The 11,432-nt window shown below is 46.8% G+C and overlaps 1 protein-coding gene across 2 annotated transcripts; it reads left to right on the top strand.

Moving 5' to 3' along the window:
• The first annotated feature begins 649 nt into the window (after positions 1–649).
• On the top strand, positions 650–11,187 carry LOC144326142 (zinc finger protein RFP-like). 2 transcript variants are annotated; one of them, XM_077922334.1, is made up of 6 exons: positions 650–1,195; positions 2,067–2,162; positions 3,033–3,260; positions 4,907–4,929; positions 6,170–6,288; positions 9,745–11,187. In XM_077922334.1, exons 1-6 carry the CDS (start codon positions 770–772, stop codon positions 10,260–10,262), a joined length of 1,410 nt encoding a protein of 469 aa, XP_077778460.1. In that variant the 5' UTR covers positions 650–769; the 3' UTR covers positions 10,263–11,187. The 2 variants fall into 2 exon arrangements, with proteins under 2 accessions (XP_077778460.1, XP_077778462.1); XM_077922336.1 differs by lacking the exon at positions 9,745–11,187 and adding an exon at positions 6,692–8,530 and having other exon boundaries at positions 660–1,195.
• The last annotated feature ends 245 nt before the right edge of the window (positions 11,188–11,432 follow it).

Here is an 11,432-nt window from a genome sequence, read left to right as displayed (position 1 = left end):
TTCAGCCATTGCAAGGGACCACACTTTATCAGGAATATAGGAAGACTTCACAATGTGGAGTAATAATAGCCAAGATCGCACCAGGCATTCCTATCTAGGGAAGGAGCTCCATAACTTGTCTGCCGCACCACAGATGGTGCCTTCTGCCAGGCCACCTCATTGGTCCATCGAGACCAATATTGCCTCCACTGACTGGCAGCTGCTCTGCAGGGTCTCCAGGCAGGGGGCCTTCCTAGCCATACCTGCAGGTGTCCTGGCCAGGGATGATGGGAATTGTAGTCTGAAGCGAACAGAGGGCTCCAGGTTGGCAATGCTGAAAGTGTCCTTTTCAATCTGAAGCTCTTTGCCAGAATGCTAAAAATGAATTAAGTTAAAATTAGCAACGAGACTTTTAGGAGTTCTTTTCACGGAATCAAGTCCCATTTTCTAAATCAAAACTCCCGTCCATTTAGGGCAGCGGCAGATTTTCACCAATTCAAAACTGACAAGGAAGCCTACGAATGAAAATGTTACAATATGAATACCACAACTTACTAGGTATGTGTGAGCTTGTGTGGAGGTGTAATGAAAAGAATGGGAAGCTATCAAAATTGGGAATCGGCATTCGCTGCTACTTGAGAAAATATTCAGCAAATGCAAAGACCTGGAGACATATTTTTTAAAAACGTAAAGATCACGTGGTCACTGAGTCATTTCCAGGAAAGGAAACTCCCAGTAGCTGAAAAGAGAGTAAGTGAAACTTAACTCGGGTCTTTTGCGTGAAGGAGCCATGGCTGCATCTGGGCGTCCCGTCGAGAATCTCCGTGATGAAGCCACGTGCTCCATCTGCCTGGAATATTTTAAGGATCCAGTGACCATCCCAGAGTGTGGGCACAACTTCTGCCGATCCTGCCTGATCCTGTTCTGGGGGGAATCGGAGGCAGAGGCTTCCTGCCCTCAGTGCAGAAAAACAGTCCAGAGAAGGAGCCTCATCCCTAACCGGCAACCGGCAAACTTAGAAGAATTAATCGAGAATCTCAGCGTTCAAGAGGGAAAGGAGGAAGGAGGGAAAGGAGAAGTCTGTGAGAAGCACCAGGAGCCCCTGAAGCTCTTCTGCAAGGAGGATGAAGCCCCCATCTGCCTGGTGTGCGACAGATCCAAGGAGCACAAACACCACAAGGTGATTCCTCTGGAGGAGGCTTCCAAGGAATACAAGGTAGGAGATCCCTGGATCTTGAGGGGGAGAAATAGCTGTGGATTCTTCTTGGGAGGTTTCCTTCTTAATTCTCAGGTCCAATGTAGGCATGGCATGAATTCATCCTTGTTTATTATGTAAAAAGCAGCCCAGGGGAAGCCTGAGGGCTCCTGGGATGACTGGGAGGAGGGAATTGAAGTCTTTCTCTCTTCCAGGGGGACAAAGGGATCTCCCTTGATATCCCTGAGTAGCATCTGCAAAGACTAGGTAGAAGTCTGTAAGCAAGGGGTGACCTACCGTATTTTTCGCCCTATAGGATGCACCTAGATTTTTTGTGTGGGGGGAATAAAGGGGGAAAATATTATTTCCCCCCCCCAGGCGTGGGGCTGGGGCAGGGGAAGCCCGAGCTTCCCCCGACCCCAGCCCCCAGAACAGGCTTGCGGACATCTGCCCGAAGCACGGGCTGTGCTCCACAGCGCGCCCCGTGCTTCGGGCTGCAGGCTGCTGCTCCCAAGGCTTGCGGATAGCTTCCTGAAGCCCGGAGAGCGAGAGGGGTCAGTGCGCACCGACGCCTCTCGCTCTCCAGGCTTCAGCGAAAGCCTGCATTCGCCCCATAGGATGCACACACATTTCCCCTTCATTTTTGGAGAGGAAAAAGTGCGTCCTATAGGGCGAAAAATACGGTAACTGGGTCCCTGAGCCCCACAGGGCTGGCACAGAAAAAAGGTAGCGGGTCCAGGGAGCCATGGACCCAAAAAACCTCTGGACTTTTATTTCCTCGAAAAAACTACTCTGCTATTATAGCAAGGCCAGTGGGCGCAAGAAGCTAGCATACTATTCACCTCCTCTCTGTGTGTCTCAATCAAACCTGAGTTTTTCCTTTTCTCTTTAGGAAAAGATCTGTCGCCGCCTGGAGATTCTGAGGAAAGAGAGAGAGGAAATTCTGGCCTATCTAGCAGCCCTGGACAAGGAAAGAGAAGACCTCCTTGTAAGTGCCACTCTAATTATTAGGGAGGGAACAAGCACTTGAAGAATTGAGTCAGGACTGAGGAGGGATGGGGAAATCTGCCCATTTCAGCTTCTTCCCATTTCTCACTTCTCCATATCAGTCTGTTTAGTAATTTATTATTCTGAAAATGAATCAGATGTTAGGGTAGCTACCTCCTTGTATAAATATTCTGATCTGTACTTTACCCTCATAAATACATTTTTGTGTGTGAATATTACCTGGCTTGGTCAACCTTGAAAATAGTTGTTCACCTTTGAATGCCGCTAAATTGAGTTTCTTTCCCCTTGTCATTTATTATGTGAATAGCAATCAAGGAGAAGCCTGAGGACTTGGGAGCTGAAAGGGTGGAAGCAATTCAATCCAGATCCTGATTTACCATAAATATTACTAAAGAATTGTCTTTCTAAACGTTGCTCTTGTTCATTTTTAGGAAACTCGGGCCATTTTGAACCTTTAAAGAAAACGGGGGAGCTGTGGGGATGAACTCTGCACTTTGTCCTCCTCTGTTTCTCTTGCCTTCCTACACCTAAATGGCCCCAGTCTAAACTGAGGGGTGTTTTATGTCTATGGGTGAACTCTGGTTATGCCATGCCCCAAAACATGCAGGGAACATCCATGGCTAGAAAAGGAGCTCCTTCCTTTAGGCTGTACCTCTCTGTGAAATAGATATCAACGGAAACAGCAATGGAGTGGGCCTCCCCTCAAAATATAGGTTTACTTCTTTAGCCACTGGAGGTTTCATGTCTCTGAAAAATCAGAAGTGTCCTCCCTGTGGAATTCCCATCATGCTCTTCATGAGGTTTTGAAGGCTGAGCACCTTCCACACTCAGACCTACTCTTTTCTTGCAGAAATTAAGAGAAACGGAGATGATGGAGGCTGTGGAGAAGTTCAGAGAACTGCACAAGTTACTGGAAGAAAAAGTGAAACGTCTGCTGAATGATGTGAAAGAGGTGAAGAAGATTGCAGAGAGAATGGATGAGCAACTGGACAGACTCTTCAGGAATCTCTCCTCTCTTGAAAGGATCATCCAGGAGATGGAGGAGAAAAGTCAGCAGCCAGCGAGTGAACTCCCGCAAGTAAGACGATGGCAGGAACAGCCCAAGGCTCCAGGAGAAGGCTGCCTCCAATCCTTCATGTGCCCCTTTCATGTATGCAAGGAGTGCAGGGGCTCAGATGATGGAGCCTCTAGTCAGGTATGTAATGGACAGGAAGACCCAAGAGACCTGGGATGCTTAACTCACCTGAATGCAGACTAGAGATTCTTCCGTGTTCTTGATGGAACGGGAGCTGATCTTCTGCTCTTCTGTCTTGGCAGTGCTGCCTTCCTGCCCTTTGAGGGGCTTCACCAAAGATTCAGGCCTCCTTCCGACATGAGCCGGTCTCTTGACCAAGCTTCTCTCCCTATTCCCTCCACAACTTCTCATTGTTCCCCTTCCCCATGGATACAGATCGGCCCAAAATGGTGCTCAGTCACAGTGACCAAAGAGCAAGACAGAGGGACTCATCCAGACTGCTGCTTGTCCCACCCCTTTCCTCCAGGAAAACCCGCTGTTTACTGCTGAATTAGAGCAAACCTCAGCCAGGTTTTCTCCAGACTGATGTTTGCTTTGATGTTGCACTAAGGAGCAGGTTTTTCCTGAGGGAAAGCGGCAGGGCAAAGGCAAAACCACTTGGACTCCTGTTTTCTAGGCACAGGAAAAGCAGAAGTGTGGATGAGCCCAAAGAAACACTGAGCTGTTTTATTACCCCTTTGGAGGCATTTTATGCTGCAGGTGCTTTTTAAATTTCCAGGTGGAAAGTAGAATTTGAAAATTGGGGACTTCTATGAAAGACAATTTGGGACAGTTCCCTGGTAGGATTATCCTGTAGGCTTACTTACGTCTGAATTGCACAATGCAAGAAGGACACTGACAAACTGGAACGTGTCCAGAGGAGGGCAACCAAAATGGTCAAAGCCCTGGAAACGATGCCTTATGAGGAACGGCTAAGGGAGCTGGGCATGTTTAGCCTGGAGAAGAGGAGGTTAAGGGGTGATATGATAGCCATGTTCAAATATATAAAAGGATGTCACATAGAGGAGGGAGAAAGCTTGTTTTCTGCTGCTCCAGAGAAGCGGACACGGAGCAATTGTTCCAAACTACAAGAAAAAAGATTCCACCTAAACATTAGGAAGAACTTCCTGACAGTAAGAGCTGTTTGACAGTGGAATTTGCTGCCAAGGAGTGTGGTGGAGTCTCCTTCTTTGGAGGTCTTTAAGCAGAGGCTTGACAACCATATGTCAGGAGTGCTCTGATGGTGTTTCCTGCTTGGCAGGGGGTTGGACTCGATGGCCCTTGTGGTCTCTTCCAACCCTATGATTCTATGATTCTATGAATGCAAATTGGATTTAATAAATTATAATCTAAGACATGAGATGGGTTGGAATCTTCTATTGAATCCATAAATGTGAGATTCCCTTAAATGCTGGTGGATTTTCATAAGGATTTTAAACAAGAATTGCAAACTGATGTGGAAATGTGGAGAACTTCATATTGAGAACTTGATATAATTTCAGACTGGAAAAATAAAAGCTGTGAGAAACCAAAACTGGCTGATTCCGCCATCCCTACCCAAAACCTTGGCGTGTGCCAGGCAGACTGACATCTGAGGGGCAGGGTCAGAAGGGGGTCTTCCTAGTGTGGCCTGTGGTGTGCAGTGAATTCCCTTCTCTTTTCCCCTCTAGGATGTGAGAAGGACCTTGCAGAGGTAAGTGGATCTGGCTCATTTCCATTAGCATCACTCTTTGAAGCTGAGATGCAGGAATCTCAGACATGGCCCTCCAGGGGCTGCAGGGGGGAGACTGTAGGACTCACTCCCTGCAGCACCTCAAAGGTAAAAGCAGGGGCCCCTCTTCTGAACTTGTGGCCCCCCAATTCTCCCCACTGAATTAGCACCATTTCCTTTGTGAGGTTTGGTTTTACTTTTGCCATGTGTATAATTTGTTTTGTTTTGGTCCGAATGTCCTTTGGATGAATCATTTGATTTGTTTGTGCACCTGTGGAAGATCTGTCTCAACGTCTGCAAACATCTGATTCTAGAGCAGAGGTTATCTAATATATCAAAGCAAGAGATCCCCAAACTCCAGAAACAAATATTCTGAATTTACTCAAGTGTCACTAAGAGAAGGCTGTGTTACTGGCACACACAACAAGGCCAAGTGACATTCCTGGGAGCAACTATTGCCTTAGTTCAGGCGTGTCCAACAGGTCGATTGCGATCCTTTTAGTATTCCTTTTAGAACCCCCCCAAAAGGTCAAACAACTTTGGCCAACCCTCCCCCCTAAAAAGCTCAACAACTCCTGGCAATGACAATGGGTAGATCACAGTCGGTCTTTTTATACTGTGAGTAGATCGCAGTCTCTTGGGAGTTGGACGTGCCTGCCTTAGTTGGTTCCTTCTAGACTGACCAGTATAGTCACTCTGCCGGCCACCCCACGCTGTCCCAAGCAAACTCCTGCCCCATAGAGCCCCTTGGGAGGGGGCAATTTCTCACCAAGGAGCAGGAATTGGCTATTTTCTGACCATATTCCGGCTGCAGTATTTCAATTCAAGGTGTCTCTCAGGTTCAGAGTAGAGGTTTTAAGGAACATTTCTTGTTTCCCAACAGAAGTGCATCTCTTTTTCTTCCTCACCCCTTCTCTGGGGACATCTAGAGAAAGGAAATGTGTGCTGTGCTCTCACCACCCTCAGACAATTCCTGCCCCTTAATACCATATGATTCTGCTTCTTCTTTGAATAGACACCAGTGGGGAGACCCAGAGGCCTGGGGTTGCTGTTTTGGCCCTTGGGGGTCTGGCTGAGGAGTCCGTAGTGAGGAAGAAACTCCCCACTCAGTGCCTGCCTGTCCCTCTAGGCTTCTTCCAGCTGAATTCCTCTCCATTCCTTTTTTTTCCTTTAACAGAAATTGTGGATTTGAATGGGCTGACATTGTTTTTCTTTTCACCAGGTATGAGAAAAGAGAGAGTCCAGAGAAGCCACTGCCTTTCCCTCCAGAACTGAGGAACAGGGTCTTGGAATCCTGTGATCTAAATCACCTTGCGGAGGATGCAATGAAACAATGGAAAGGTAATTAAAATTGGTCGGCCAGGATTTCACACTGGGAATTCTGTTACTTCTTCAGAACTGAACATGCCAGGCTCTTATTGCATGGAATTGAATAACCCCAGGACCCCTTCCTTCTTGGTGCTCCAGCCTTCATTTCCTGTCCCCCCAAATGGCCCATGTATATTGTGACGCTGGATCCTGTAAAGAAAGCCTGAACCAGAGTGTATCTGTTTTCAGTGATATGGAGCCTCCTTTTCCTTTTGGTTACCAGTCAACACAATCTGGGGTTGTCCTTCTGGAGGTTCTCTTGCTCTGAATGGAGTCAATTTAAGGATGCTACATTATGAAGTGTTACTTTTATATGGAGATTTATTTCAGGTGGAAGAGTGTTGCCCTTACGCTTTGTATCTTTTTGCTTCCTCAGATGCTGTGTTATTCAGAAAACAGTTTCAGAAAAGTAAATTTCCAGGAGAGGAACAATTTCACAGGAGGGATGGGGACTGATATCTCATGGGTGTTGAATCGTCTGCTCTGCAGACTTTGGGACCCCCATCAATGGCGTCACTCTGGGAAACAGTCCTCTAGTGGCGTTTGGGTTCTTTCCATGTCCCATGAATGAACTGGGAGGGAGGTTGAAGGCTTGGATTGGGGGCAGAGCTTGTCCGTGCGAAGAACCCACACACCAGTCTGAGTTCCATTCTTGCCTATACACTAGTATCCTCCTCCAGCAGAGCAAGGCCTGAGCCGCCTCTTCCTCAGAGTTTCAACCTCACCAACCATTTCTCGTGCTTCAGCCATCCCCATCTCCTCAGAGTTCCCATAGTTCTTATGCGATCAGCCCCATTCCAGGAGGGAGGACTTCCCATTGCACGAGGCCCTTGGAAGTACATGGCAAAGCTCTGCAGCTTCTTCCTCTGCAATCTGGTTTGTCAACATGCTTGGAAATTCCAGTTTCAACATCTTCTTCCCACCAGTTCACTTGGGGCAGATGTTAAACCTTCCTCCAGCCCTCCAATACAGAGCCCCATTTCATTCGTGGATTTTGAATGATTTATTTTGCCATTTCCTAGTATGGTTTACCATTTCTGATATTCTCATGGAATCATGGAATAAGAGAGTTTGAGAGGATCCCAAGGATCATCTAGCCCAGCCCCCTGCAATGCAGGAATCACAGCTAAACACGTTAGTTGTTTTAATTCCTTAGGCCTACAGTTGTCGTTTTTGCAGTTCTTTGTTCTGTGATTTCATCTTTTGCTTGATATAAGGAAACAAGAGATGCTATGTTATGGTGATGTTTTGTAAAAAGATTTTCTTTGAGTTTTTGCAGTGTAGCCCATTAAGCCTGTCCTTTTGGTTCCTCAGATGTTCAGTCATTCAGAAATCTCCAGAGAGATAAATTTCACATGGAGACCCCAATTCACAGGAGGGGTGGGGACTAGTGTTTCATGGGGGGTCAAGAGTCTCTTCTCTATGTTGAGAACCATCCACAGCTAGACTCTAGCCCTGCTGTGCAGAAGGTGGGGAGAGAAACTGCCCAGAAGGAACAGACTGAGCAAGGAAGAGTTTTATTTCTGCCTAGAGATAGTTGGGTTGCTTTTCCGTGTCACTTTTTCAGGCCTGGTTGCCACATGTCCTCGTTCCCCCGGATACGTCTTCTTTTTTCAGGATTAAAATTTCTGCTGGGCACATTTTTAAAATTTGGCAGAATATCCCAATTTTCTTTCTTTCTTTCTTTCTTTCTTTTGGTTTACAGTAACCCATGAAAAGTTTTCTATTGTGTTAGACTAAGGCACCCGGCTAAACTAATCTGCAGCAGAGAATCACGACAGAGCAGCATCTTAAGCTAGCAAAAACCCTTCTCTTGTGGCTGAACTAAAAGGACGCTGGCTCAGCTACAAGATCTTGGAGAAGGAGTCCAGGAGGGCAAGAGTTAATATCCCTCTGCCCTTCAGGAGAGTCCATATGCAGATGTTAAACAGTTTAATAAATTGTTCTGTGCACACTTATGTTCACCAAGATGTGAACATGAGCCCAAATACTTTCATGTGGCAAGCAAGGGGGCGATAGGTATTATTATTATTCTTTTTTTGTTGAAAGTTAAGAACATTGCTACTAGCAATATGGGACGCGGGTGGTGCTGTGGTTTAAACCACAGAGCCTAGGGCTTGCTGATCAGAAGGTTGGTAGTTCGAATCCCCATGATGGGGTGAGCTCCCGTTGCTCGGTCCTTGCTCCTGCCAACTTAGCAGTTCGAAAGCACGTCAAAGTGCAAGTAGATAAATAGGTACCACTCTGGCGGGAAGGTAAACGGCGTTTCTGTGCGCTGCTCTGGTTCTCCAGAAGTGGCTTAGTCATGCTGGCCACATGACCCGGAAGCTGTACGCCGGCTCCCTTGGCCAATAAAGCGAGATGAGCGCCGCAACCCCAGAGTCGTCCGCAACTGGACCTAACGGTCAGGGGTCCCTTTACCCTTTACCTTTACTAGCAATATATCACAGCTTGTATAGCCTACATAGAGTAGGTGTATTTAAAATGAGAGTCGTCATAGCCATCTGTAGTTAAAAGTAGAAGTTGGCCAATGTGTCCTCTTATTTGCTCTTCAAAATATGGCAACCCCACACTTGCCTATCATGACTGTCTGGTAACCTTTTGAGTTATCCCCCTCTTCCCCCAGGGAACTCGTCTTATGGTATATATTAAATCCAAAAGAGAAGCGTGGAATAAGCAGTCCTTTGTAAAATTGCCCTGCCACCTGCCTCCTCTTCCCTGGCGGCAAGGCCTAAACTTCCAAAATGGTAGAGAGGAAGGCAAGGAGAGACCAAGTGGGTGAGAGATGGAGAGCAGGAATAAACAGGCTCCCCACTTAACACAGTTTTGACTTGTGGGCACGAGGGCCCAGAACGTGACCCCCGCGAAAGTAAGGGGAGGCCTATATGTGGTTTTGTGTTGCAGTTTTATGCTGTGAACCACCCTGAGACCTATGGATGAAGGGCAGTATGCAAATATAATTCATTTTTGCTGTTGTTGTTAGAAGAGGGGGGTCCTCCTCCCCCACCCCAACCAGAGGTCCCCAAAGGCCAATTCCCAGAGATTGTCAGAGGAAAGCAGCTTCTCTCCTCTCCTGCCTCCTCCAATTCTCCCCTCTTTCCCCTTAGATAACACAGAAGAGCTGAGTAAAAGTTTTACTGGGTGGTTTTTCCCCTTAGAAAATGCCTGGGTTGAGAGGAGGGCAGGAATAATACACATTGAATATAAGAAAGTGAAGAAAACTGATTTAAAAACCATCAAGGAAGATATTTATTCTGATGAGAGTCTGCAAGGAGGAGTCTCAGTCTTGCATGCGATGCAAAGAAATCCCCTTGATCTGAAAGGGAATCTGGGGTTTTTGGGTGTTATTTATTTATCTATCAAGGTGTCCATTTCTGTCTCTCGGCTGACTCTGCCTCTCTTCTCTTCCCCTCATCTTCTCCCCAACAGAAAATGTCACTCTGGATCCAGACACAGCCCATCCCTGCCTCATCCTGTCTGAGGATGGGAAAAGCGTGAGAAATGGAGACAAACGTCAAGCCCTTCCTGATAATCCTGAGAGATTCAACAAGCGGCATTGTGTGTTGGGACGTGAGGGATTCACAGCAGGCAGACATTTCTGGGAAGTCACTGTGGGAAGTGGGGGAAAGTGGGTTGTGGGGGTCGCCAGGAAGTCTGTGAGGAGAAAGGGCAGCTTTCCCTTATTCCCTGAGAGAGGGATCTGGGCTGTGGAGAAGTGGGGAGGGGAATACTTTGCCTGCACCTCCTATTTTCACTCTCTTCTGTCCCTGTTTTGGGAGCCCAGGAGGATCCGGGTGACTCTGGACTATGAAGGGGGACGTGTGTCTTTTTCTGACGCCGACTCAGGAGCCGAACTCTACACGTTCCCAGGAGCCTCGTTCTCTGGAGAGACCCTCCTCCCTTTCTTTTGTCTGTGGGAATATGAAACCCACCTCAGTATCTCCTGAGGAGACTAAATCTGCCTCTCAGGCCCAGCAGGAGTTTCTCTCCAGACCAGAGTGACTGACATAAAAGACATTTACCCGCCAAGAGCAGGTTGGGCAGTTTTCCAAGGGCCCTTTGAGAGGATTCATTCCAGTCAAAATCAGCAGAAATAACAAAAGAAAAATGGGTTGCTCTTGCTTTGCATTTTCCTTCCTTTTCCCAGAATTCCCTCTGCAGCTCACTTCTTAGAGAGACAGTCACACTTTTAATAGTCCCAACAAATAATCTTATCCTCAAAGGGGCTCCCTTACCTTCAACCTTCTTTTCCTTTTGAGATGTCTGATTTGGCAGAGCACAAGACTCTTAACCCCAGGATGTGGGTTTGAGTCCCACGAGGGGCAAAAGTTTCCTGCGCTGCAGCGGGTGGGACCAGAGGACACTCAACTCTGCAATTCTAGGAAACCTTCCTCTCCCCACAAGACCTCATGCAGCTGTGAAAATTCATGCACCATTGGATTAATAGATGACTGAAAAATGAACCCCTTTACCTACGTCAGGCAGGATAGTTCCTTGCTCTGGAGACCTTAGATGGGAAGAAAATGAAAAAGAAATTGAACAAGGTGTCAGCTTCAAATGCCCTCTGCAAATACAGCCTCTCCATCTCCACATTTTGACAGAAATAAACCTCCTTGCATTGAGTGGGGCTTCGGCCCAGTTCTATGTGTTTCGTGTGGATGCATTAACGTTCCTTATTTACTTGGACATAGGAAGGGCTTCGTCCCTGTTCATTAGTTTGATTTTGCTGCAATATATGAATATGTAATGTTTAATGCTGTTTGGAACAAGGTATATAAACCCAAAGCCCCCAGGACTCTGGGCCCAGGCTCTGGAAAACGTTCCACTGGCTCTTTATTGCTCAGCAATAAATTTTTACTTTCTTTTTCTCCACTGCCGTGTCTGTTGATTCTTGAGCATATTTTGAGTGGGCAACAGGTATTCCTTATATCCTTGCTACAGTACCTGAGCTTGTTCCTTTCCTCCTCCCTTCCCATTCCCCTTTCCTTTTATGTCACCTATTTTGGCTTGTTTTTCATTGATTGGTGAAACTGCATTCTCATTTCCTCCTGTTAAATGTGTTTCGAGTGGATGCATTAATGTTCCTTATTTACAAGCTGGATTCTGTATATCGGGGC

The sequence above is a fragment of the Podarcis muralis genome, chromosome 2 (genome assembly GCF_964188315.1).
Source record: "Podarcis muralis chromosome 2, rPodMur119.hap1.1, whole genome shotgun sequence".
NCBI classification, from domain to species: domain Eukaryota; kingdom Metazoa; phylum Chordata; class Lepidosauria; order Squamata; family Lacertidae; genus Podarcis; species Podarcis muralis.
Note: the sequence above shows the minus strand (reverse complement) of the source record. Positions and strands in the feature narration are given on the sequence as shown.

Bases quoted from the DNA above. Each gene is read 5' to 3' on its own strand.
- LOC144326142 (XM_077922334.1), top strand. From the start codon at position 770: ATGGCTGCATCTGGGCGTCCCGTCGAGAATCTCCGTGATGAAGCCACG. The intron at 2,163-3,032 runs GTAAGTGCCACT...CTTTTCTTGCAG, and splicing joins AGGAAAGAGAAGACCTCCTT to AAATTAAGAGAAACGGAGAT. The intron at 6,289-9,744 runs GTAATTAAAATT...TCTCCCCAACAG, and splicing joins TGCAATGAAACAATGGAAAG to AAAATGTCACTCTGGATCCA.